This window comes from Calidris pugnax, unplaced genomic scaffold (assembly GCF_001431845.1).
Source record: "Calidris pugnax isolate Ruff unplaced genomic scaffold, ASM143184v1 scaffold499, whole genome shotgun sequence".
NCBI lineage: Eukaryota > Metazoa > Chordata > Aves > Charadriiformes > Scolopacidae > Calidris > Calidris pugnax.
This window is the reverse complement of record NW_015092476.1, coordinates 781219-805195: the sequence shown is the minus strand read 5'-3', so window position 1 is coordinate 805195 and position 23977 is coordinate 781219. Positions and strand designations below refer to the sequence as shown.

Below are 23977 nucleotides of genomic sequence, written 5' to 3'. Positions count from 1 at the left end.
AAAGCTTGATCCTGAACTCATTGCTGGGTTGTTTTGTTTTTTGTTTTTTTTTTTGGTGAGCGGATGTAAATTGTTACAGCCTGGAACTCTAACAGGGTGAAAAGCATTTGCATTGTTATTATTATTAGAAAAAAATGCTGCAGTTCACAAGGTATTTCTGCAGCAGTAGAGATTCTGCTGCACAGTAGGAAATTTGCTGTGCCTGTTTGCATATAAGGAGCAAGCAAGGGAGCTGTATTTGCGTAATAAGGAGGCAGAGAAGCCCCAGGGAGCCTGATCACAAGCTATAAATATAGTTAAAGGTAACACTGTAAATATAGAAAGAGAATGACATATACCTGGTGGTACTGTTTTGCAGAAAAGTGGAAAAACAGCAAGAACTAAGGGAAAAAACGGTTTAACCGTGATAGCAACATGATACAACTGTGGAGGCAGCAGCACTTGACTATTGCTTCCTTGGGTAAACCCACAGAAACAGAACCAAAGATGAAGAACGTATTACTGCTGTCAGTCTTTCCAAAAAGGGTGTTTTTCTAAGATGAAGCCATGCTTCCTACGCATTAGCAGCAAGAACTGCGTCTTGGGAGGGAAACACCTCTCTCATAAGAAAAAAGGTAAACTCAGAAAAGGGAGGATTAAGGTTAGGCCTAAAAAGGAACCCCAGACAAGGCAGGGTTTGGAAATACACTGTACGTACAGCATCTTAACCCTGCTCTCCAGTGAGGTCCTGCAGTAATGACATAGAATCATAGGATCATAGAATGGTTTGGGTTGGAAGGGACCTCCAAGATCATGGAGTTCCAACCCCCCTGCCCTGGGCAGGGACACCTCCCACCAGACCAGGTTGCTCAAGGCCCCATCCAGCCTGGCCTTGAACCCCTCCAGGGATGGGGCACCCACACCTTCCCTGGGCAACCTGTTCCAGTGTCTCACCACCCTCAGAGTAAAAAATTTCTTCCTGAGATCTAATCTGAATCTTTCTTCTTCCAATTTAAAACCATTTCCCCTTGTCCTATCGCCTCCTGGCAAAGAGTCCTTCTCCAGCTCTTCTCTAGGCACCCTTCAGGTATTGAAAGGAAGGAACAAGGCTCTACTGGTTTATTATCCATTAATTACTATATTAGCCTTTAGTATCAGTAAATTAGATGAGCCTGATCTTTAAATTCATATCTGAAAGCTTGTCTGTTTTTTCTAAGGGTATCAAATAATCTAACAGTTCTTACTGTCTAAGAGATCTTACTCTACTCAACAACTCTACCAGTTGCTTACTCTCTACAAAGTTGTTTACACCATTCTCCTGTGTTTTTTTTTCTCCTTATGGTGTTATTTCAGAGCATCATCAAGATCACTTGCCATATTCTAGCACATATAGTATAGTTACATATATATATATATGAGTATTTCATACAGTATCACATATATACATATATACATATATATATATATATATATATATATATATATAGTATCTCTGCCTAACAGAGACACTGTGTTTTTAAATACACCGATGGGGAGACCCAGTGACATGAAATCTGGGGAGGCAAACACCCTGTTTTCCATTAGTTTGTTAAATCATAGCAAGGCTGATAAGCACTATTGAACTGTAATTTGTTGCCTGCCAGGAACTCTCAGTTTTCATAGGTCCTCTTGCCAGAACAAAAAACATACCGGAAATGGTGCCTTCATTTTCTGAAGTATGGTTTTCAAACCTCTTCTCACAAAAATCACCCAGCACACACAAAGGCTGGAAAGGGTTTCCAGAGACCCAGGTCTCTGGTTCCCAGAACACTCTGTCCTCACACTCACCTGCTGGAGGGAGCTGGGTTTGTCTAACGATATACTTAGCTCTTCTTAAACCACTGAGGAGCACAGAGGTGGGTTTTAATGAAATAAATGTTACACACTACAGCAACACAAAGAAAAACATCTCTGCCTCCTGTACCTGATGGAGAAACCAGCGTGACGTGGAGGTCACCCCTGCGGGAGTACTCAATGGTTGCCTCGAGCTGCACGTGCTCCAGAGATGTGATGGTGTTTTCTTGGCCCTCACAGGCTTTTGTGGGAATTTCAATGATGACTTCCTCATTTGCTCTTAATAATCTGGTTGAAATTACAGAAGTTCTTTGATTACTCACAGAAACTTTTGATCCTGGATCATTACGTGAAGTGCAGATGGGCACACTTAGCCCCCATTTCAGAACGATGAGAAAGGAAGAAGTAAAGACAAATTCTACATTCATTATTTTTTTGAATGCTCCCATAAAAACCGTGGGAAGTTCAGGAAGCACAGATAACATTGAAGTGGACCATGTGATAGGCACTGCATAAGACTGACTTCTGCAACACACCCTGGAATCAAGTTTGATAACCAAGGGTTTCTGGCAATACTTTGTTGACTACAAGAACCCAGTCTTTGCTGTCAGCTACATCACAGGACTGTACCAGGTTTATACTCGGTTCCCTCATTCAAATATCCAAAAGAGCTGTTATCTTTGAGTTAAAATATTGAAGAGGTACAGGAGTTTTAACCCTTTCTATTCAACGCCATCTCGAGAAAAAAAAAAAAAGCCTACACCCTCTGTGTATTCTCTGCACAGAGAGCTGCTGTGTGTGGCTTTCTCCTCACAATTTCCACTACTTCTAAAGAGAATGGGCTATCTAAATTTCCACATAAATAATGCTAAACTCGGGATCTTGGCATCTTTGTTTTCATAATGTAACATAGAGGACTGCAATAAAAGTACATAAACAGTAAAATTACACACATCAATACTGGATCAGCATTCTGTGGAAAGAGAAGAGTTCATAAAAGCAAATTGATAGTAAAATGGCATAAATAATCACGTTACCAAGCAGTGACACTTCAAAACACTGCAACATGTTTCCACAGATTTTTTTGTGCACTTACGCAGTATAATTTTGATCTTTGAAATAGCTGCATTTTTTTCTAGACAAAAAAAATCCATGTGAACAAGTAGAAACAAAATGGTCTAGATTCTGTATTGATTAACCAGCTTCGTGACTAATTATAACTTACCTGTGTGTTGAGCTCAGTTCAGGCTCATACACTGGGGTGAACATGGCTGCTAAGTCTTTTCAGTGAGCCTCTGAGACACTCGTGTCTCATAAGAGACGTGTTATGGATGTGACTAAAGCTCAATATATCACCTTGATTTCAGCATATACTAAGCCTGTCACAGGAGAAGAATTTCTAAGACCAATTATACGTTTTTTTTTTAAAAATCCCTGGGAGACTTGGGTATCTTTTCAATCATCTTCTGATAGTGGTCTAAACATTCATATCTTATCTGATTGGGTTCAGTCTCACAGCATCATCCATGCACTGGCTGCACAAGCAGATATAATAGTAACCTTATTCTTTGTTAAGTCTTCATGATAGCAATTTCCATCAGTCTTACACTAAAAAAAGCAAGCAAACCAATGCTTCTTGCCTGCCCCCGAGGAATACAGCAAGACAAAACCAAATGAATCAAGAGGAAACTCCAAGTCTGGTTCAGAGCACCTGTGCAGAATATTATCCTTTAGTCTCTACATAAACCTAGTTACTCCTAATGCAATTTCTTACCTTGGTTCAAAGCTTTTGTCTTTGACAATACACTCCCTTTTTTCTGGCACACCTTTCCATCTTTTGGGATCAGCTAAATCTACCAACGCGTTGGCATTGAGTAGCCCGAACCCAAATCGGCTGTTGACCATCAGACCCGCTCCGTTCTTTTTCCATCCTGGATTTCCAGCCAGTGGATCATACTCTGAAGTCCACACCACCAAGTGCTGCATATCCCTCCAGGTTAGATTTGGGCTGTCGAGAAAACGTTCCTTGTTAATAGTTTCAGGGCTATCCAACTCAATTGCTAGTCTGCACCAGAACGTGTTTTAATGTATATGGCATCCCGTTATTTTAACATATAGAGCATGTCACATGCTTATCCTCACGTTACTTCTCCAGGTAGACAAGATTCCTGTGTGAGTGAAGAACGGGAAACTACCAAGACTAGAGTCCAATTCTTCAAAACTATTCACACATTTAAAGTTAACTAGCAAAATTAGTATTTCCCACCAGTCTTTATGGGACCTGGACTTTGAAGATTCATTGGGTATTTGCTTCTATCTGTGATTAACTCCACCCTTTAAAATACAGCACTAAGTATCTTGGCTTAAGTCATTAAAGAGGTATGCAATAAAACACAGAGCTGAACCCACACCACTCAGCACTAAGCCTACGCCCTAATGCCCGCAGTGTTTTCTGTGAAAAATGCCATCGCCCTGTCCTGTCCTGATCTTTTTAACCCTCTCTAAGTCATTACCACTCCTACGGCACCCAACAGTCAGGACTGGGTACCTTCCACTTTACATCTCATCACCAGCAGAAAAGGTTCTGCAAATTGACTCAAAACTTCATTTAAACTCCTGCAGCCTACTGCCTTCAAATGATGTTCTCCGGTAAACGCACAGCCTCGATGTTTTTAAGTGCAATTGACCAGAACTCAGTAAACAATGCACAAAATGGACCGAAGTTCCACGGTCATCATGTTTTACTTATGTTGATGCCTCTTTGCTCGGAAGGTGCTGAGGCAAGAGGCTGCTTATTTCTGTCACCAGGCTGAGCACCTCTGGCTGACAGAAAGCAGAGCTGCAGCGTGAGACGGTGCTGCTTTCAGGCAGACAAGGTTTCAGGGAGGATGGTGGGGTGGCTGATCAAGAGAGAGGAGTTTCAAAGGTAATTAACTGTGTGACATCTTACTTTGCTTCCAGGGCTAGAGCAAAAATTCCTGCTGCCAGCGGTGCGGACGCAGAGGTCCCAGTGTGAGTCTCGGTACATTCGTTGTGAAGATCAGCACTTGTCTGCCAGAAAAAGAAAACGGAAAAAAAACCTCACAGATTGCATGAATAAACAGTTGTAAATACAGTCATATCCACACTCACAAATATAACCAGGTCTCCTTTATTTAGTACGTATTAATACGTTCCTCACCAGCAGAAAAAGTGATGGATGTTTAAATCCGTTCATATCTCAATCCACTCTTTTTACTTCAACTATAATTTTTGTATCAAAACGCTTTGTGTTGGAACAAAATACTCCCACACTGAATATCTTATTTTATTCTAAGGTTTCACAATAAGTGTTTCAAGCTTACTGGTGAATCATAAAAACAGATCATTGTGTTGGGCCTAGAACATTTAAAATTACTGCTTGCTAGGAAATTACTCATAGGATTAGTATTGGTGTTCTGCTCCCTCTTCGGCAGAAGAACTGTAATTTGCAATGAAACACGTGCTTTATTTGGAAATTAAATACCAAACTCATCTGCCCCAGTATCTACACCTCGGCTACGAGGAGAAGCCACTTGGAAGGACTGATCTCCTGGCTAACTTGGCACGATGCTGTTTTAATCCCCATCAACGCAGTTTATTGTAAAATTAGCATCCACCGGTGCTGAACAGAAATTACAGGTACTCCAACGTTATTTTTATCGCAGCAATTTTCTTCAGTGCGAGCTATTTCTTGTGCAGTTAGTGAAGGCACACAGACTGCTCTGCCGGCTCGCTGGGCACCTTCCACAGGTTGGGAAGAACTTTTGTTGCTGCCGTAAGGGGGGAACTTGGGGGCTGACAACCTCACAAAAGCTAATGGCAAGGTACACACCAGAGGTGCTGACTCACACCGAGCACTAACTGCACAGGCTCTTTTTCCTTTCACTCTAAATGTCCCTTCTTCTGCCCCTTCTGAAGAGTGGGACGGTACCAGACTTCAGGCAGAGACCCTCTGTCACACACCAAGGGCAGACAGACCCAGCACGCTGATTTCATCACACCAACACCATGATTTTGTTCAGCCATTGCTTTACAGGAGATATTCCAGGAACACAACCACCTTTGGGATTACAAACCCCTCCCTGTTTCAAAGGCAAAAGCGCTAACACGTCACGCAACACACAACATAAAGCAGGCACGCAAGACCAAGCGTCTAAGAGCTCTGAAATTGCATATATAACACATTTCTATGTTTGTTCTGAATCTGGTAAAAACGACCTACAATTCTTTGGTCAGTATAATCCCCACTGCTGTATGCTGTGGCCAGAGTTGAAGAGCACTTCTCTGCATACCAGGGAGAAAGGCCTTGCTGCGAAGCACTGCTAATGGAGATAGTGTAGATGCTGTCGGTGTAACCGTCACAGTCACAGTTGTCACCCTGACGGCCTCCGTTCCCAGAAGCCCACACGAAAATGGAGCCTTTCCCATTCCGGCCCTGGAGAAAACGGAAATGAGTGGTTATCATCGAGATTTCAGTCTCTGTAATGTATTCTTAACCACCACCCCCCACCAAAAGCCTAACGTTTCAAACATTTTCAGGTAGAGCAGGACAATTTCCAGAAGCACTGTAGAAGACAGAGACAGAAAGAAAACAGCTACTTGAAGCATCCTACTTCACACCCTTTGGTACATCTCTCACTTTGACTGGTCTAGGTTTAGTGCTCCAGGTACAGCAACTCTCCTCAGAATAGGTTTCTAAGCGAAGAACAGAGTCTCTGCTCAACAGGTAAGTTTTCCCACATGTTTTGGCCCTGAATGGTTCTAGGAAAAATGCCCCTTTTTATGAAGAAATTCCAAGTTCATCAGAGTTTATTTAATTTGCCTTTCCTGTAATCACAAAGGTAGGGGTAAGCAGTATGAATGATGTACATGATATGACTTTTCTACCAATTTATTTTTTGTAAGGAAGGCTTTCATGGCTATCATTGCCTTGCTGAACCACAGTGAACCACCAAACACATCCAACTAAAACCCTCCCTTCTCTCACCTCTCCCTCTCTCATCTGTGGGCCAGCACCACCTGCCTCCAGACATGACCACGTTCATTCTCTGCTCTGGTCTCCAGTGCCTAATGAGGGAGCAGCAGCTAATAACTGACACTGACAGCATGTAAACTATCACAGATACCATAGAGGAGACACCTATCACCCCATACAGTCTAAAACTGTGCTAGTCCTTCACAGGAAAAAAACCTGGTTTGTGTGAAGAGCAAAAGTTCTTACATTGATTGTTATTAATATACGTACATCCCATGCAAACAGCAGCTGAAATACAGATTTTTATCATCCCACTTAGACGAGATTTGAGGTTATGCATGCAAGTGCTAAGACATTTGCAGCACTTAAAACATTAAAGATAAAGACAAGTAAGCTGGACTCCTTGTGATAAATCTGCTAAAAGGGGGAGGACAAGCCAAGTCCGTTATAGAAAATGAGATAGTAGCCTCCTCTGAGAATAAAGGCTGCATACACCATAAGCACTGGTGTATGCAAACTCACTCAGAGAGCTACTGATGCCTCTGGGGTGCTTAAGAATAAGCATACACTTAAGTGATTGACCAGGCCTGCAGTGAAGGCACCAGGGGTGAGTTGTTGGCAACCCCAACTCCAGCCAACCTCAGGCAGAACAGAGACCACCCAGACCCTTGCATAAGGAAGCCTGAAAAACTAATGGGTAAATTTTCTCCCCTTAAAAAATAAAACTATTTTTCAGAAAAGATACATCCTTTGCCAAATGACCTGCTTTTTCAGTGTAAGACCACTGAAGGTCGTTTCCCTAATTATTGCTTTTAACTCTCCCTCTTCTCTTGCTGCCTACCTATGGGCTTAGACCTCTGTTTATCACCAGTCCACTCCTCTGAGTCTCCATCTTCTCTTGCTGCCTACCTATGGGCTTAGATCTCTGTTTATCACCAGTCCACTCCTCTGTCTCCGTCCTTCCCTCACTCTGTTCGTTAGCTGCCAGCCTCGTCTCTCATCTTCCCTCCTTCTGTCTGCTAATGTTAACGGCCCTTCTGCCAAAATCCTCTTCCTCTTTGCTTCTGTCCTTTGAGCTTCTCTCCATTCCTCTCCTCTCCTGCTTCTGATTCACTCTTCCTCACTGCATTAGACATCTTTTGATATCTTTTCACCTCACTGGCAAAAGCAAGAGTATTTTATCAATACAACCCCAGTAGCTCTCAGTTTGCACCCTACTTATCCTCCAACCAGATCTAAAGAGGATAACATAAAAAAAGAACTGTAAAAACATTGTTTCCAATACCTTTCATCATGCATTTTTACTATCTTCATTTTAATTGAATCAGGATTGGCACCAATTTACAAACTAATGCAATTAACATAAAACAAGCCCATCCACAGGGTGCTGAAACGCATCGCTATTTCACAGCGCAAAATATTCACAAAGCAGAAATTTTGTATTAAATTTTATAGGCTTTCAGTGCAGAAATCCAATTACTGTTCAGTGCAAAACAAGCAGCAGAGAAGGGTGGGGGTAGGGCGAGACAAAGGCAGCAAAAGTAAGGATGGGAAAAGAAAGATTATCTGTGGAGAATGGCGGCTTAAAATCAGCTTAGAAAGCCCCGATGGTGCATTTTAAAAAGTCCTGCTCTGGCTGGTAATTTCTCTGACCTCTACTATTAAAATCCATCTTCTCCTTTTCGAATACGTTTGAGGAAAGAGAGCACAAAACCATTTTCATTTCTTCCCCGATATCAACCATTTTAAAGTCCTGTTCTCTGCCAGATCTTTCTCTCAAGCGTGGTACCTGTTTTATGCCATACTCAAAAGCCTTCTGTGCCAGTCTCCCGGGTCCCTCCACAGTTTTACCATCGTCGTTGGGGCCCCAGCTCGCGCTGTAAATATCCACGTGCTCGGGGTTGAAGCCGATGGAGCTGGCTTCGATAGCGTCGGTCACTATGCCATCCAGCATGCGTATACCTTAACGGAAAAAAAACAAGCAGAATGCATTCATTTTCTCTTCCCTCTCTGTTTTTGTCAACTGTTTGTAAAGTTTGCAGCAAAATTAATCCGTAGCAATTGCCACACAGCCTACTGCTGTTCATCTAAGCCCAAAAGTGTACACTTACCCTGTATTTGCAGAGCTCAGCGCTCTCTAAAAACAGTAAAAAAAAGCCCAGCTCTTAAAACCTTGGTTGCCTCATTTAATTCTTTCTCTCTTTCTGCAGAGAGCCAAGAAGATGATGTTTTGCTTACTGTTCCTGCTCTCTCTTACTGCACTGAGCTCTTTCTTCCCCTCTGTTAAATCTGTAACGAAGACTTCTCAAACTGCTAGCGAGTCACTGAAATTAAACCGGCTTTATCAACGTTACTTTTATGTTTACGAGCCCTGAGAGTTTTAGTTCAAAGGTGTGGATCTGAATGTTCTGCCTAAACAGCTTTGCCCTCGCAGTCGCTAAGGTTCTGCTGTCTCTGTGACGCTGCTTTTTCACCAGCTCCTCGGTCCTCACCACAAAGAGATTCTCGCTGTTGTTTTCCTGCCACATCTCCTCTACGGCGAGCAACCCGGGGATGCTGGGGGGATCTGGCCGTTCACATTTTATTAGCAACTACGTGATTCTCATCTTCCTCAGAGCACGCCTGATCTCAGTGGTACTTAAAATTCAGCGGCAGGCAGCGGCGCATCTGGGCTGGATCCCTCCTTCCGCAAACCCCCGGCTCTGCAGTGGGATTTCCACCAACGTCCAAGGCTGGAGGAGGGTGGAAGCAGCAGCAGCCTGGCAGGATTCCCACCGTGGCACCGCTCTCCCAGCAACAGCAGCAATATAAGAGCCACAGCAGTCGGGATGCAGCCCCTGTTTTCAAGCAATAAAAATGTCTGGGTCGTCTTGAGCTTGGCAAGTTAGTACCACGGCAGCTGCACCATCGCCGGCAGTTGGTGAATTATGAGCACTCATTTTCTAGTATTTTCCACAAAATGCGGATTTTTCCCAGAGCACGGCAGGCAAAATGTGGTTGTTCTATTAAAAAAAAAAAAAAACACTTCCAAACAACAGAACCCACCCCCCTCTCAACCTCACCCTTGGAGCTCAGCGTCTTGTTCTTTTTTTATACTATCAAGGAGGAAAAAAAAAAGACTGTAAGCATAACTCATTTCCCAAAAGGCTGGCTTCTAAGACTCGTAATACCTCTGAGGTACAGCTGTGCTTTATTATTTCATACTAATTAGTGGCAAAGGCAGACAAAGGAGTTAATCCGCTCAACCACCGCTCCTCCACTATCGCTCACAAAGCCGGGAAAAGAATCAAAGGTATATCCTGTGCCTGGGGTACTATAAAACACCACTTGCCTTGGATAGGCTTAAACTCGTAACATTTTGAATAATACTCATTTTTCATTTCTCAGAACCGTGAGGCTCCCTGGCACCGGGGCGCTGTGAGCAAAGACCTGGCTGTGTGGGGATGTCTGGGGGTGCTGGTGTGCCACACTGAACACTGGGACACTGGGAAGGCAGGAGACACACTCAGACATTGCCCACAGAAGGTGACAAAGCCAACTCCGCAGATAAATAATGTCATAGGGAGGAAAACATGAACGCTGACAATATACTGATTAAAACAGTTCAAGAGAAGAAAAAAACAAACAAAACAAAAACCAAAACGCAACCCCCCCACTGTCCTGTCTTTGTGATCTCCAAAAATCCAGCTTGTTTAAGTCAACTGGAGGATCTGGTGGCTGCGGTGATGTCTCCCTCAGCAGACTCCAACCACCTCCTTGTGCACAAACTCTGCCCTGTTCCTGCACCAGCCCCGCCAGAAGCCGAAGGGCAGAGCCCAAGGTAATTCCAGACACATCCATGTCTCTGCCTGGCAGGAGGCTATTTTTAGCCACACACCACTGTGTGGGCACTCTCAGCCCCGTCCGTTGCAAAATGGAGCTTCTTAATCATTTGATTTCCATGGCAGCACCAGGGAAATACCGCAGCGCAGAGCTGGGGGTAGGTATGCCTCAATACATATCGATATATATATATATACACATATATCTCTATATTCACCCGGCTTCCCTCCATCAGCAAGGGATGCAGACACGTTCCCTCGCTCTGAGCAGAGCCAGAGGGGGCTGTTAAAGGTCCCCCCGGGCACTGCCATCAAGAAGTGCTCTTTTTGGCAGGGTGCAGAGAAAAGCCGTGGGGACCCACAGCCCCAAAGCACCCCAAGGACTAACCCGGGCTCCAGCCCAGGGCCAGGCGCTGGGGAGGGAACTGCTGGGAATGCTCAGCATTACTAAAGTCAGCATTTTCATGGAAAACCCAAAATTTTGAATGGAATGTTTTGTTTCGCCCCTCAGGGCAAAGTTAAACCAATCTCTGATGGTTAGAGAACAAGGTATTCCAGGTTTTCTCTCCCGAAAGCAGCTCTGGCTGGCTATCAGAGAGGAGGCACTGGCTGGGGACCACAGGACTCACCAGCCACAACTGCTACGAGCAAACAGCCGCTTAAAGGAGTCACCCTGAACTAATGTCAAATACAAGTGTGTAATGCATCATTTCATGGATTTGAAAAAAAAAAATAGGAGAAAAATAGCCTGTGAAGAAGTGAATCCCTGTACAGCTCGGAACATCAAAAAAGCCTTGCACTGTTTAGCCACTCCAAATTTATCTGAATCTTTTGAAGACTTCTCCTATCTCCCATTCCTCTTTGAATGTATTTTTGCTACATCTTTATCTCAGTCAGGCCGGTCCTAAATAACAGCTTACAATTTCTTCCAACTTTTTTATTCTTTCTCCCTCCCCACCTAGGTATAAGTAACTTTCTGGGTAATTTGGGTTGCTGGGCTGCTTTTCCTTCTGTTATTTTCCCCTTCTAGACAAATCACCCCGCACAAATCTGCAGGTTGCCTTTGCAAATGAACACAGAAAATATGCAAATAACTGTGGAAGGGTCTTCTCTGTAGATGCAAGTGCCTTAAAACACGGGCACAGTGGGAGTTCGGGCGTCTTTGCAGCTTCATCCATTTTGCCCTGCTTTGAAAATTTGGCATCTTTCGTCTTATGAGTGAGGTATTTTATTTAAACAGAGCATGACAGCATAGTGCATTAGGGCGAAGGCAGACAGCAGAGCTGACATGTGTGACAGCTCAGCAGAGTAAATGGGAACCCACAAACACCAGGCTGAAACGGTGGGAGCGGCAGTTATGGGTGTCAATTGCCACTCATCATCCCTTTGTTTAAAAGGAGAAGAGAGGAGTAATGGAAAAACTAGGACTCTACAAGTATCTTCCTCTGAGCTAAATAACCATTTGCGACTGATACTTTGATCATGACTATTTCATAAGCCTATAATGGATTAGACTTTTAGTCACCGCTTCAAAAAAAAAATAAAAAATGGCAGTAATGATTGACGGGCAAGCAAGACTCCAGTTATTTTCAAAATTAACTTAGGATGATAGTGGAGAAGTAAGCTGTTGAAACAAAAACCACAGCAGCTTGAGGATCTTGACTGATGTGACCTTTCGACCGTAATTGTGTAGATGGAAACAATATGCTGCAAGCAAGAAGGGTGGGTATAAATCTGTACATTCTTACTTTAACTCTTCTCAAGCCCTCTCCTCCCCCCTACCACTGCTTTCCAAGATAAGTGAGTCCATCATTCCTTAAAAAATAGTCTTATCTCTGGGTAGGTTGTTGCTATTATTATTATTATCACTGACATCATCATCACCAACAGCAACACCTAGATTGTTGTTGGTTTTGTTATATATTCTTCCTATACTCACCTGATAACTGAATTCCAGAGAGTGTGCTGACGTTCAAGAAATGCTGTCACACACACGAAACACTCTCCACTATGCCAGGCAGGATTCTGTAGCCTAATACTGACAGATTGGTGTTTTCTGAGTAGGATCAACCATTCGAATTTCAGATTAATTGTAGCTGAAAACACTCAGCTCTTCACAGGATCTGTCTGGTTCCCATTCGTATCAGACATCTAATTATCTTAATTTTCTTACCTCCGACTTTGGAATTGTAGGCTACTCCAACGCCGCATTTTCTGTTGTTGGCTTGCATGGCAATCTCCCCTGCACACCGTGTCCCATGCCTGAATAAACACAGCAAGAAGAAACCACTTCTCATGACTTCTTTGTGTGATGTACACAAAGACTCATCAATGACCTTGCTGATTTGGTGGAAGTCCTCCTTTAAATTAACGCAATGCAGCTACTGAACAGCTTTTCAGCTGTATCCACATGACACAAAAATACTTGTTTCTCTTAGTCTGTAATCAACATAATTTTACCTACTTAATGATCAAAGGATCATTGTGATGAGGTGATAAATACCTTAGGTAAGTCACACTGAAGTCCTTAGATCTATTTGATACCAGTATTTCAGTATAGTGCAAAAGTAGCATAAAATTGATACATAAAATGATACAGGCCTTTTTTAATCACACATTTAAATACTCTTTTTTTAAGGACTGCATTTACTTAGGATTTCAGAAAGCTAGCCTTTAAAGTATATTCACCGTTGCTAAATTTTTCTTGTAACCAAGTATTTTCTACACAATTCTTTTTTGCCATAGGTGATTCTTATTCCACGATACAGAAAACCTTCATATAAGTGTAATTGTACAAGAGCTGTATTATTTAATACTGCAGATTATTATTCAATGAAGTGTTCGAATGCTTCTGGGCTGAATTCCATTTACTTATTAATAAAGATTAGAGGCAATACAGGTAGATTTAAGAGATAATGTCATCGCAACAAGAGGATAATGGCTTCCTGCTCTTAAGCAACGCTGTAACAAAGTAGAAATGTCATTTTTCAAATGTCTTATTCACGGGACATTTATCTTTTGATTGATTGGTTTTTTTCCCATACACTGATTTATGCTGTGGATGATATTGTATTGTCTGGTAGACAATAGGGAACCAGTGTATCAGTTTCTTACTGCACCTTGATTGAGTAGCAGCATCCTTATTGGCTTAAGAAATTGACTTATTCTGCGTACCAGCTTTTAAAGAGGTACACTCTTTTCTCTTTCTGATGGACAAAATCCCTCCCTGAACTGCCATGGATACACCTAGGCATGACAGACCCATCATGATGTTCCATAGCATTAGCTTTAGAGAGGGCACAGGACAAGATTCCTCAAGTCCACTGGGTGAACTGGTGGGTTGTCTTGTGTTCAAGCCTTTTGAGACTTCTTACGTTATCACCTTGAGGACATTTAGGTCAAATCTGATCTAAATAAAGCTTCTATATGCCTCAGAAGAGACAGAAAGCTTTTCCCAGGAGTAATTGTAACCCGCTGCAGTGTCTGACCATGTGACATAGCCATACAAGAGGAGGTCAGAAGCATCACCTCGCCCGAGATTGCCTGCGCCCAGCTAGAAGCTCTTCTACTGGTCTAAACAGTACTGGCAAAACTGGAAAACAGCATCCTTAGCTACAAAAGCTGACCTGAAGGGAGGGGTCTTTTGGTAGGATCCTCTAAGACACCATCTCTTCCAGAGCCCTCCATAGGTCACATGCTTTTAAAATGTTCAGTGCAAATCAGAGAAATGAAGTCAAAACCTGCTTTGGGAGGTATCATTCTAGAAACACACATGGTGACAGGAACAGACTGTTCCTTTCAGCTTACAGAAACAAACCAGTACCTTGCACACACAAAGATATGAAGAAATTCAGGCCATTACACCAAGATTACAATTACGTAGCTCTTCATCTGGGAATTTAATTTTCTTAGTTTCCAGTTTTTGTGCCAATGTTACATACAGATCTTCATCCAAACTGAAACGCAGGAGGTTCCTTACAAACACCAAGAAACTCTCTTTTATTGTGAAGGTGACCAAGCACCAGCACCTCCTCGGGCAACCAAGGAGGCTGTGGAGTGTTCCTCCTTGGAAATATTCAAAAGCATCTGGATGTGGTCCTGGGCAACTGGCTCTAGGTCTCCCTGCTTGAGCAGGGGCTCAGACCAGATGACCCTCAGCGGCCCCTTCCAAGCTCAACCTTCCTGTGATTCTATTATTAAAATACTTCCTTTTATTATATAATTGTCACATGAGACATGCATGGATATTTCTGCATTTGCATGTTCTAAAACACAAATTAATGAGGTACTGGTTTGTTCTCTTCTTACAACTGGGAAGCTACTCACTTGTTTTCGTTTGTTGGGTCATATCTAGGAAAGGGATCATGATCGTTGTCATTGAAATCATAACTTGCCTGTGGGTCCTACATTTAAAAACAAAACAAAACAAAACCAGAATTAATTCGGACAACTAGAAAATGCATTTGAAAATGTGTAGTAAAACGAGTTCTGGAGTTTGCATCTATTTATTTGGTGTGGCTCATATTGACAGCAACCAAGCTGGTAGAATATGATGGGCATTAACAATTCCATAAATTTTTCACAGAGCTTTAATAATTCAGCATTAAACCACGGTATAAAAACATGCCTCGGAACTAAATCCACCAAAGGGAGAAAAAAAAACCTAACAAAAAACCCTGCTAAATAACATTCAGCTTCCCGTGACACAGACCAGGTTCCAAATTATGCCTAAGGCTAATATTTCATTCTGCAGGAGCTGACTTACAGAACAGGCAGCGAGCTGAAGAAGAGCCTCTGTATATCAAACTTAACATTGATTAATTTATTCCATAGCATTCTAATGCCCAAGCTTACATAGTTATTGAAGATGTCAGTGTGATTCCACTCCAAGCCATCGTCCAGTACCGTGATGACAACACCCTTGCCTGTAATCCCTTTTTGCCACACAGGAATAACATGGAGATCCAGTTTGGGCAGGGATGGAGTTATTCGTGTATCTTGCTGGGGAGCAGAAAGGAATAAAATATGTCAACATTTTCATCCATTTACACTACACAGGTCCAAAGCCATATTTTAAAGGCGCTCTAAATCATCCCAGCCTGAATTTGTATATTCTGCTCAAATTTTGCAAAGATGTAACAAAAATGAGTTTCTTCAAATACTTGTAGCACTGAAAGATTTGCCCTGTGGCCTGAAGACCCCTGAAGACAACCTCTGAACATAGAGCATCTCGCATTTATTGGAGGTGGGCAGCAGGAACAGGGGAATGGCAGAGATGTGCTGATGAACCTTGGAGCGTCGAGTTAATCATCAGACCTGCTCGTGTTTGTTCTTGTCCCTTGATGAGAAGCCAAGACACTGCCCACAGCACGGGGAGCTGCCTCTTCCCCAAACGCCTTTTCTCCTTTGACGTCCAAGTTAGCCAGAGCAAAATAATTAATGGATGAAACAATTAAGGTAGTCGTTTGGTTAGGGACAACTGTGCTGAATCACAACTTTCTGTTTACTACCCTCATTACTGCTCCTGTGGTATATCAGATGGAAGCATGAATCATCTACAGCCTTCTCTTCCACAGCAAGTTCTTTGAAGAGTAGCTCCTAAATGGGTCATTTTTCCTCCCTAACATTAAATGTGCAGTACATACATCTGATTTAGAAAACTTGCTTACAACCCCCATAAAGCCATAGATGTTAAAAAAGCATTTTCTTCTGTTTCTTTGTGAATAACTGCATTAGCTGAACGCAGGTTTTTCATTTCTTTTTTCTGAAGGAATGTTGCATAGAATATGAGGCTTAGAAAAAGAAATTTGTTATGGGAATGACCTTTCTTTCATTTTACACTTTCTTTTCTGACTGCTGCTGTTCAGGGAATTATGTGAGGTTTCAAGTTTTGTTCTCTAGAATCTATCAAATAATCATTTTTTTCTGGTGATGTGTGAAGGCACACTGAATAGAGCTAAAAACTGTTGCCATCGAATCATAATAACAAGGTAATAATAAGTTATTTACTACAAGGCAAGGAACATATTTTGCAAGAAAATATTTAACACATTTATGCACTTAAGCAGAAAAAATTCAATGTGCACTGCAAACAAGGGTAAGTATCATATTTCTGTTTCTCATGTGGGAAAACTAGACAGAAAAGAAGCGAAAACCACAAAAAGGTGGGAAAAGGAATCACGTCTCCTGGAAAGCAAGACATTGCTTTTTTCACAAATCTGCTCTTCTGAACTCTCTGTGTGTTCGTGTATTTGTCCAATACAGACATCTTGGACATTTCCTGCTTCCTACTGGAAACAGGCAAAGAAGCAAAGAGATACTCAGCTTCAAAGAAAAGTTAAAATTCTTAAAGATAACCTTTTTTTTATGCTGAAAATAAGTCTACAGGAATCTTTGCGGAAATATTTTATGCTGTGCAGTTTATAGTTTATTTTTCCTAGCTCAAACAAAGGAAAGAGAGCAAAGCACTATACAAACAGCCTACAGCTTGGTCTGTTTTCTCCAGGCTGAACTGGAGAAAGGTATTTCCAGCCACTTGGGCCACACTTGTGCTTGACCTTTCTTCGTTTTTTCTACCCACCTTTAATCTCATCCCTATTCCGAGTGAAAGCAAAGAAGCCTAGACTGAAGGTACAGCTAGATGTGCAGTGGAAATACAGACTCTTGAAAGAGACCATATAAAAAATACATGATCGCCTGTATTTCTGAGTTGTTGCACGCAGAGAGAAACTACAGAGCTTCTTTTCCTGGAGGTTTTGAACACAGGAGCTGTGGAGATGCTCTTCCGTTTAATTCCTAGTCCAAGAGGCTGAAGGTGCTTGTCACATGCACGTACATGCTTTTGTTTTCATCTGGAGTGCAATACCGACTTTAATAAGCGAATACACGGCCAGCTTCAGTCACCATAAGGGATTTCTTATACGCCAACAGCAAGTACTTTGAAAGTATCATAAAGGCAGCTTTTAACCATTACGCTGCTTTCTCATACCAATCCCTGTCCCGAGGAGCAGCCTCAATTGGCTTTTAGAATCCTGACACAAATGACACTTCAAAGAAAAGAGAAGGTTGCCTGGAAATATTATCCCAGAGATCTCTCATTTTTACAGCATATATGCTAATGAGAGGGACTCTTCATTTATTCCTTTCAGCGCAGTCGCTCTGACGCAAGTGAAATGACACAGCTGATAGCACGACTGAAATTCACCATCCCCAGACCCACAACGGAACAAATGCTTACCAGATACCACTGCTGATTCCACATGGGATCGTTGAAAAGGTTTTCTGCTGTCTGTCCCACGGCGGCACGCTTAGTTCGCTTCTTTTCGTACTGCTGCTCTGCCCACGACACCTACAATTATTTGCATAAATATGACAAGTAAGCCTCTATAGGTTAGGACTTCCTTAGCCTGGAGGGTAAGGGTAATTCCTCACACAGAGCAATTTTGAGGTCTAAAGCAAAATAAGCCACATTTGATGTAGAAAGGAGGATTATTTATACTGTAGTACAGTGTGCTGTGGAGAAGAGGAGTTGGAGAAACCACAATACCATAGAATCGATTCATAGAAAATCATTAAGAACAGGATAACAGATGATCTCCAGAGGTCCCTTCCAACCCCATATGATTCTGAGATTTTGTAACAGCAGAACTCTGTCAGTGCCACACAGTGCAGGCCTTTACATCAAATGTGCAGTATGGTTAGAAGGGTATCTAAGCAGAGGTGGTTACCAAAAGAAGCAAAACCACAGCCTGCTCCCTTCTCCTGCCTACATTTTAATGCCTATCATCTATTTCAACGGGGAGTTAAAAGAAAAGGAGAAAAATTATCTCTGGCTTTAGTCTAGCAATCATAACGATGCTGTTATTCATAGCCCAGCTGGACCTTCAAGTCTCCTTCCCAGTGGTGTCTGGAAGTGTGATCAATTAGTAAGCTACAAATATTGGACTAACTTCATCGCTGGCACGATTCCACTTCAGGCATCTGGAAGCCAAAACGCCTCGGCGTGTTGTGCTGGGGCACCCAGCAAGGAGCTGCACGGCGTTTGTGCGCAGACACCGCCATCTCTAAGTCATCGGGCTGGATTTTAAAAGCACATCCCATTTTGTTCCCTCGAATCATAGAATATCATCTAGGTTGGAAGGGACCTTTAAGATCATCTAGTCCAACCATCAGCCTAACTCTGATTAAAAAAAACAATAGAAAACCATACAAAAGAACCCCCCCATCCCTAAACCGGTTCTCTAAGCACTATGTCAACCCGGCTTTTGAAAACCTCCAGGGATGGTGCCTCAACCACTGCCCTGGGCAGCCCATTCCAAGGCTTAATAACACTTTCAGTGTAAAAAAATTTCCTAATATCCAGTCTGAACCTCCCCTGGTGCAACTTGAGGCCATTTCTTTTGTCCTAGAATGGATTACTAAACCCAGTTCAAAGCAAATTCCGATTCCGATACCTCTTTCTGTGCCATCTGCTCCTTTTGGAAATGGGAATAAAATGCTATTCATTGCTAGTACCTGGACGGGCTCTCTGACATGGATCAAGTTGGTGCTTTTCACCCTAATTTCCAGACGGGCAAGGCAGACCCAGGCTCAGCAGACTGCCAAGACCCTGCTACAAGCCTCAAGGGGAGGGTGCCTTGGATCTAACCTTTTGCTTTAAATGTCTGAATAGATTTCATTATTTTTCTCTACTGTGATCCAATGGTTTTCTGGTCCTTACATCTATCACCATCTATGAAAGAGTAACAAGTGTGACTCAGAAATTATAATGATAATAAGAGTATCGATCTGATGAAAATATGATTTTCTACTGAGAGCCCAACGGAACTTTGTTACAGAGACATAAACCCTTGAAAATGGCAGCCACACCAGGTATTTCTATCGAAAGCTCTCTAACACTACTCCCTTTGCTATACATTTAGTACTAACACCCCTGCAAACCGCAGCTAGTCACAGAAGATTAATATACCCACGCAAGGATAAGTATTTTAAACTGCCCCATTGATATCCAGAGCCACACATACTTGTGCAAGGGTTACAGCAATTACCTTTATCTCCCTCCCCTGCCCACAGCAAAGCTTGGCCTCTCCATCACCCAACAGTAATTAACAATTGACAACTTCCACGCTTGTTATTTTAATTTTTTTTTTTTTCCCCTCGAAGTGGACAACTGCACTGAGGGAAATGAGCCGAAACGACCAAGCCCATATGTCAGAGAAACAAGCCAAGCGTTGGTCGCTCGGCAGCTGGGTGAGGTTCCAACCATCCATCCATCCACGGCAGGAGCCCCAGGCCCTCTGCCAAACCCCCCAGTCGCTGACACACAACGCGGTGAAAATAATCCTGATTCAGGTCTCTTGCAGGAAAGTACACTTGGAAACTCGTGCAAATACTGGAAGGAGTTCGGGAACCAGATAATTATATCCTTTCAATATATTCACAGCCTTTATCTGTTTTACAACAAACACTGGGACATCTATAGGAAGCAGATAAATTCTCAGATTAGAGCCAAGTTTTACCCCAGCTTTCACACTTAACATACCGTAAAATTCGTGAAGGCGTTATGCAAGAAAGAAAGCAGGATTCCCTTCCCTCTCCCTTTTCAAAGACTGAATTTAAATCTTTTTAAATAGGCTGCTGCTGAACCAGAACAGCTCTTTGGAGCAAAGGTCCGTGTATAACTACACAGCATTACATGATTGCTCTGTGTTTATATACTTACATAATGACATAATTACACCTCATTCCTTCACATAGTTAATTTGCATGCTAGATGGTAAATAAAAGGGAAATTGGGAAGTAAATTTAGCAAATCACCTGCGGCACTTTGAAGCTCTGTTTCGGGGTCTAAGTATGTAAGGCTGCAATAACATTTGGCAGTGATGTGTGTAACACAATTGCTTCCATTCTGCTTACGACACTAGAATTTGGTATATTAAACGTGCTCCTCTCTGCAAGAGATGCATTCTGTGTAACAAGGCCAAAAAAGGGAGGAACTGCAACCAAAACTCTGCTCCTGAACACTGTACTATGATGGCACTGAACATCTGATCATTGCATACGGGTATAAATTAGAACACTAATTTACCCTAAAGCTGTGGTTTTGAACATCCCCAGTTTAGAATGATTTCACAGAGAAGACTCTAAGTGTTAAACTGAGGAGATAGATGGGAGTGTGCAGTTTTGGAACAGAACAGGCAAAACAAATACCCTGTCTCACCTCCCCCTCTAATTCTTCTAGCTAGGCAGAGAGTGCTTCCTCCTCAGTGACATTTACATCTAAAATCTCCAGATAACCAATTACTCGTTCTCAAGTGATTTGTCCTTATATGATAAATTGTTGGTTTCCCAAACTAGGCTACCTCACGTTTTGGACTGCTCGCATTTTCAGGATGATGGCTGCAATGACGCCGATTCGAAATGCAGATTTTGTTGTTCTGAAATTTGCCAGAAATCGCTTTTAAGAGGGGCATTCTGGTCTGCTCCTTAAATTCACCACCGGCCTTATTTTCTCCACTCACAAGCAGGTCCTGCGTCTCTCTGAAATGAAGTCAGACGAACGGGGGGTCTGTTTCACCAGCGCAGGGTCCTGAGAGCCCTGGGACTCCATGTGCTGCTCCCTGACTGCTGCAGGACCCCACTGCACCCCAGGACTCCAAGTCCACAATGCGTGATGGATCCTCTGAGAAGGGCTTTTAGCTTGTCATAAAAGAAGCAAATCCACCAAAACCTCAGCCCTTTTCCCCTGCCTTTTTATTATTATTTTTTTTTAATATTCAGTCACTTTCAGTCAGACCTAATTCCCAAGGTAATTGCATAGATGTGGCCTGATTAAACTTACTGCATCTATGGATTTTTACTTTGAATCGAGCCCTGAGGTTCCTCACGTGTACTTTCACCAGCGGCACATCAACATCTGAAATTCTGAACCTCTGCAATGCTGCATATCTTAAATCCTAATTTGGAAAGCACTTGCAAAAGAAATATGGTTAGAGAGGGTCAGATCCTGCCTGTTAATGACAGAATAATACAGCATTATTCAGCACAAGTGTGGATGGCTGAATATATTAGACTTGCAAAACGAGGAAAGCCTGCCGGTGACCTCATTAGGAAGCTGGCAATAAGGAGATGGAATAAACAGAGGGCATGAAAATGAATAAATGTAACACTCACCCGCTCATCATCAGAAAGTCTTTTAGTGATATGAATGGCACTTCTTCGGGACCGTCTTGGATGGCTTTTATGTCTGAATAGGTAGTGATTTTTGAGTGATCCAATCTATAAGACAGAGGCGTGCTTTAACTATCGAGAGAGATTTCCCCACTGCAAACAAACATCAACACAATCGCAACCTGACCGAATTCACGCTGCCCGAGAGAGGAAAAGGAAAGAGCACGAAACTAGCCTTTAGATATTTTAATCTACGCCAAAAAAACCGCTCTCCAAGTAAGAAGTGCTTATCACAGCCTGTGTGCTGCCAAGAAGAAACGGGGGGAATAATTTCATTTAAGCTGGCGAGGCAGCGGCGGTTGGTGCTACAGTAGGGCAGTGTTTGTGGTGACCAGGGACGGACCTCCACACGGCCACATTTCCAGGGGCAGGTTTTACCTATGGTCACCCGCCGGTTTTACCTGCTTTTTACAGGTGTGAAAAGCTGCAGAAACCTCACTGTGGGGTTCGTTTGTCGAAACACCTACAGAACGGTGTAGTCGCCCGTCACCCGGGGTGCTCCCCGCGGGCTTCAAACATCCCCAGTGGGGGCGAATCCTTCTGCTCTAGGGGCAGAAGGACAGAACCCCCCACCGAGGTGCGCTCAGACCCGGGTTTGAGGCTCCGAAGAACACGGGGGGAAGGGGGAACGGGGTCCCCGGGCGCCTGGCACAGGACCCTCGTCTGGAGGTGGGACGAGGCTGCTACCTCGGGCGGTTACTCATCCCTGACAACGCTGACGTCACGGCATCCCAAAAAAAGCGCCGGGAGGGCCTGCCGGAGAGAAGCCCCGCGATGGCGGCGGCGCCTCCGTGGGGGGAAAGAAATGGAGGCGGGGGGGGAGGGCCCGGGGCGGCGCGGGGTCGGGGCCGGGGCTGCCTGCGGCCGCCTCCTGCCCGGTCCCCTCAGGGAGAGCCGGGCGCCCTGTGCGACCGTGTTCGGATCCCCCGGGGAGAGCGGGGTGCCCTGTGGGACCCTACCCGGTCACCTCAGGAAGAACTGGGGTGCGCTGCCCTGTCCCGACCTGGTCTCCTGGGGGAGAGCTGGGGCGCCTTGCCCTGTCCCCTCAGGGAGAGCAGGGGTGCCCTGTCCGACCCTGCCCGACCTCCTCAGGGAGAGTGGGGGTGCTCTGTCCGATGTCCTCAGGGAGAACGGGAGTCTCCTGTCCGACCCTGCCGGGTCCCCTCAGGGACAGCGGAGTGCCCTGCCCGGTCCCTGCCTTGTCCCCTCAGAGAGAGCAGGGGTGTCCTGCCTGCTCCTTGCCCAGTCCCCTCAAGGGAGAGCCAGGGGGCTCTGCCCGACCCTGCCCGATCTCCTCAGGGCGAACAGGGATGCCCTGCGTGCTCCTTGCACGATCTCCTCAGGGAGAGGGGGGGTGCCCTGTCCGACCGTGTCCGGCCCCCTCAGGGACAGCGGGGTGCCTGCCCTATCTCCTCAGGGACAGCGGGGTGCCCTGTCCGACCCTGCCCGATCTCCTCAGGGACAGCGGGGGTGCCCTGTCCGACCCTGCCCGATCTCCTCAGGGACAGCGGGGTGCCCTGCCCGCTCTTCGCTCGGCTCCTCACCGGGAGAGCGGGAGTGCCCTGCCCGATCTCCTCAGGGAGAGCCAGAGCGCCCTTCCCAGTCCCCTCAGGGACAGCGGGGTGCCCTGCCGGCCCCCTGCCCGCTCCCCTCACGGAGAGCGGCGCTGCCCCGCCCGCTCCCCTCAGGGAGACCCGTCCCCGGTCGGGCGGCGCGGCGGCGGTGCCTCCCGCCAGGTGAGGACCCGGGGCCGGGGGCGGGGGGGGGAGAAGGCGCTGCAAACTCGCCGGGGCCCCTCCATGGGCAGCCGGGCACAAGTTTGGACGCAGCCCCAAGGAGGAAGGGAGGGAGGGCAGGGAGCCCCGCGGGTGGGCGCGGCGGTCCCCCCTCCCCGCCACCGGCCATACCTGCCCCACGAGGTCGTAGTCCAGTTCCTGGGCGATGGCCTTGGCGGCGTCGGGTCCGGCCGGGATCTCCGCCGCCCACTCGTTGAGGAACTGCCGCTCGGCGCCGCCGCCGGCGGGGCACAGGCAGCAGGCGGCCAGCAGCGCCAGGGCCGCGCACCGGCGCCCGTCCATGGCCGCGGGGAGCGGAGCGGAGCGGAGAGGGGAGGCGGGCG

General features: G+C 44.7%; 1 protein-coding gene across 1 annotated transcript in view; it reads right to left on the bottom strand.

Moving 5' to 3' along the window:
* The window catches only part of PCSK1 (proprotein convertase subtilisin/kexin type 1), a 30792-nt gene extending 6856 nt beyond the window's left edge, over positions 1 to 23936 (bottom strand). The window contains exons 1-11 of the mRNA XM_014962585.1: positions 23766 to 23936; positions 21802 to 21906; positions 17867 to 17977; positions 15484 to 15630; positions 14956 to 15032; positions 12803 to 12891; positions 8598 to 8770; positions 6056 to 6268; positions 4763 to 4863; positions 3587 to 3820; positions 1943 to 2100 (exon numbers count right to left, since the gene is read on the bottom strand). Of these exons, the coding sequence (XP_014818071.1) occupies positions 1943 to 2100; positions 3587 to 3820; positions 4763 to 4863; positions 6056 to 6268; positions 8598 to 8770; positions 12803 to 12891; positions 14956 to 15032; positions 15484 to 15630; positions 17867 to 17977; positions 21802 to 21906; positions 23766 to 23936 (1579 nt within the window). The remainder of the gene's footprint in view (positions 1 to 1942; positions 2101 to 3586; positions 3821 to 4762; positions 4864 to 6055; positions 6269 to 8597; positions 8771 to 12802; positions 12892 to 14955; positions 15033 to 15483; positions 15631 to 17866; positions 17978 to 21801; positions 21907 to 23765) is intronic.
* Positions 23937 to 23977: the final 41 nt, after the last annotated feature.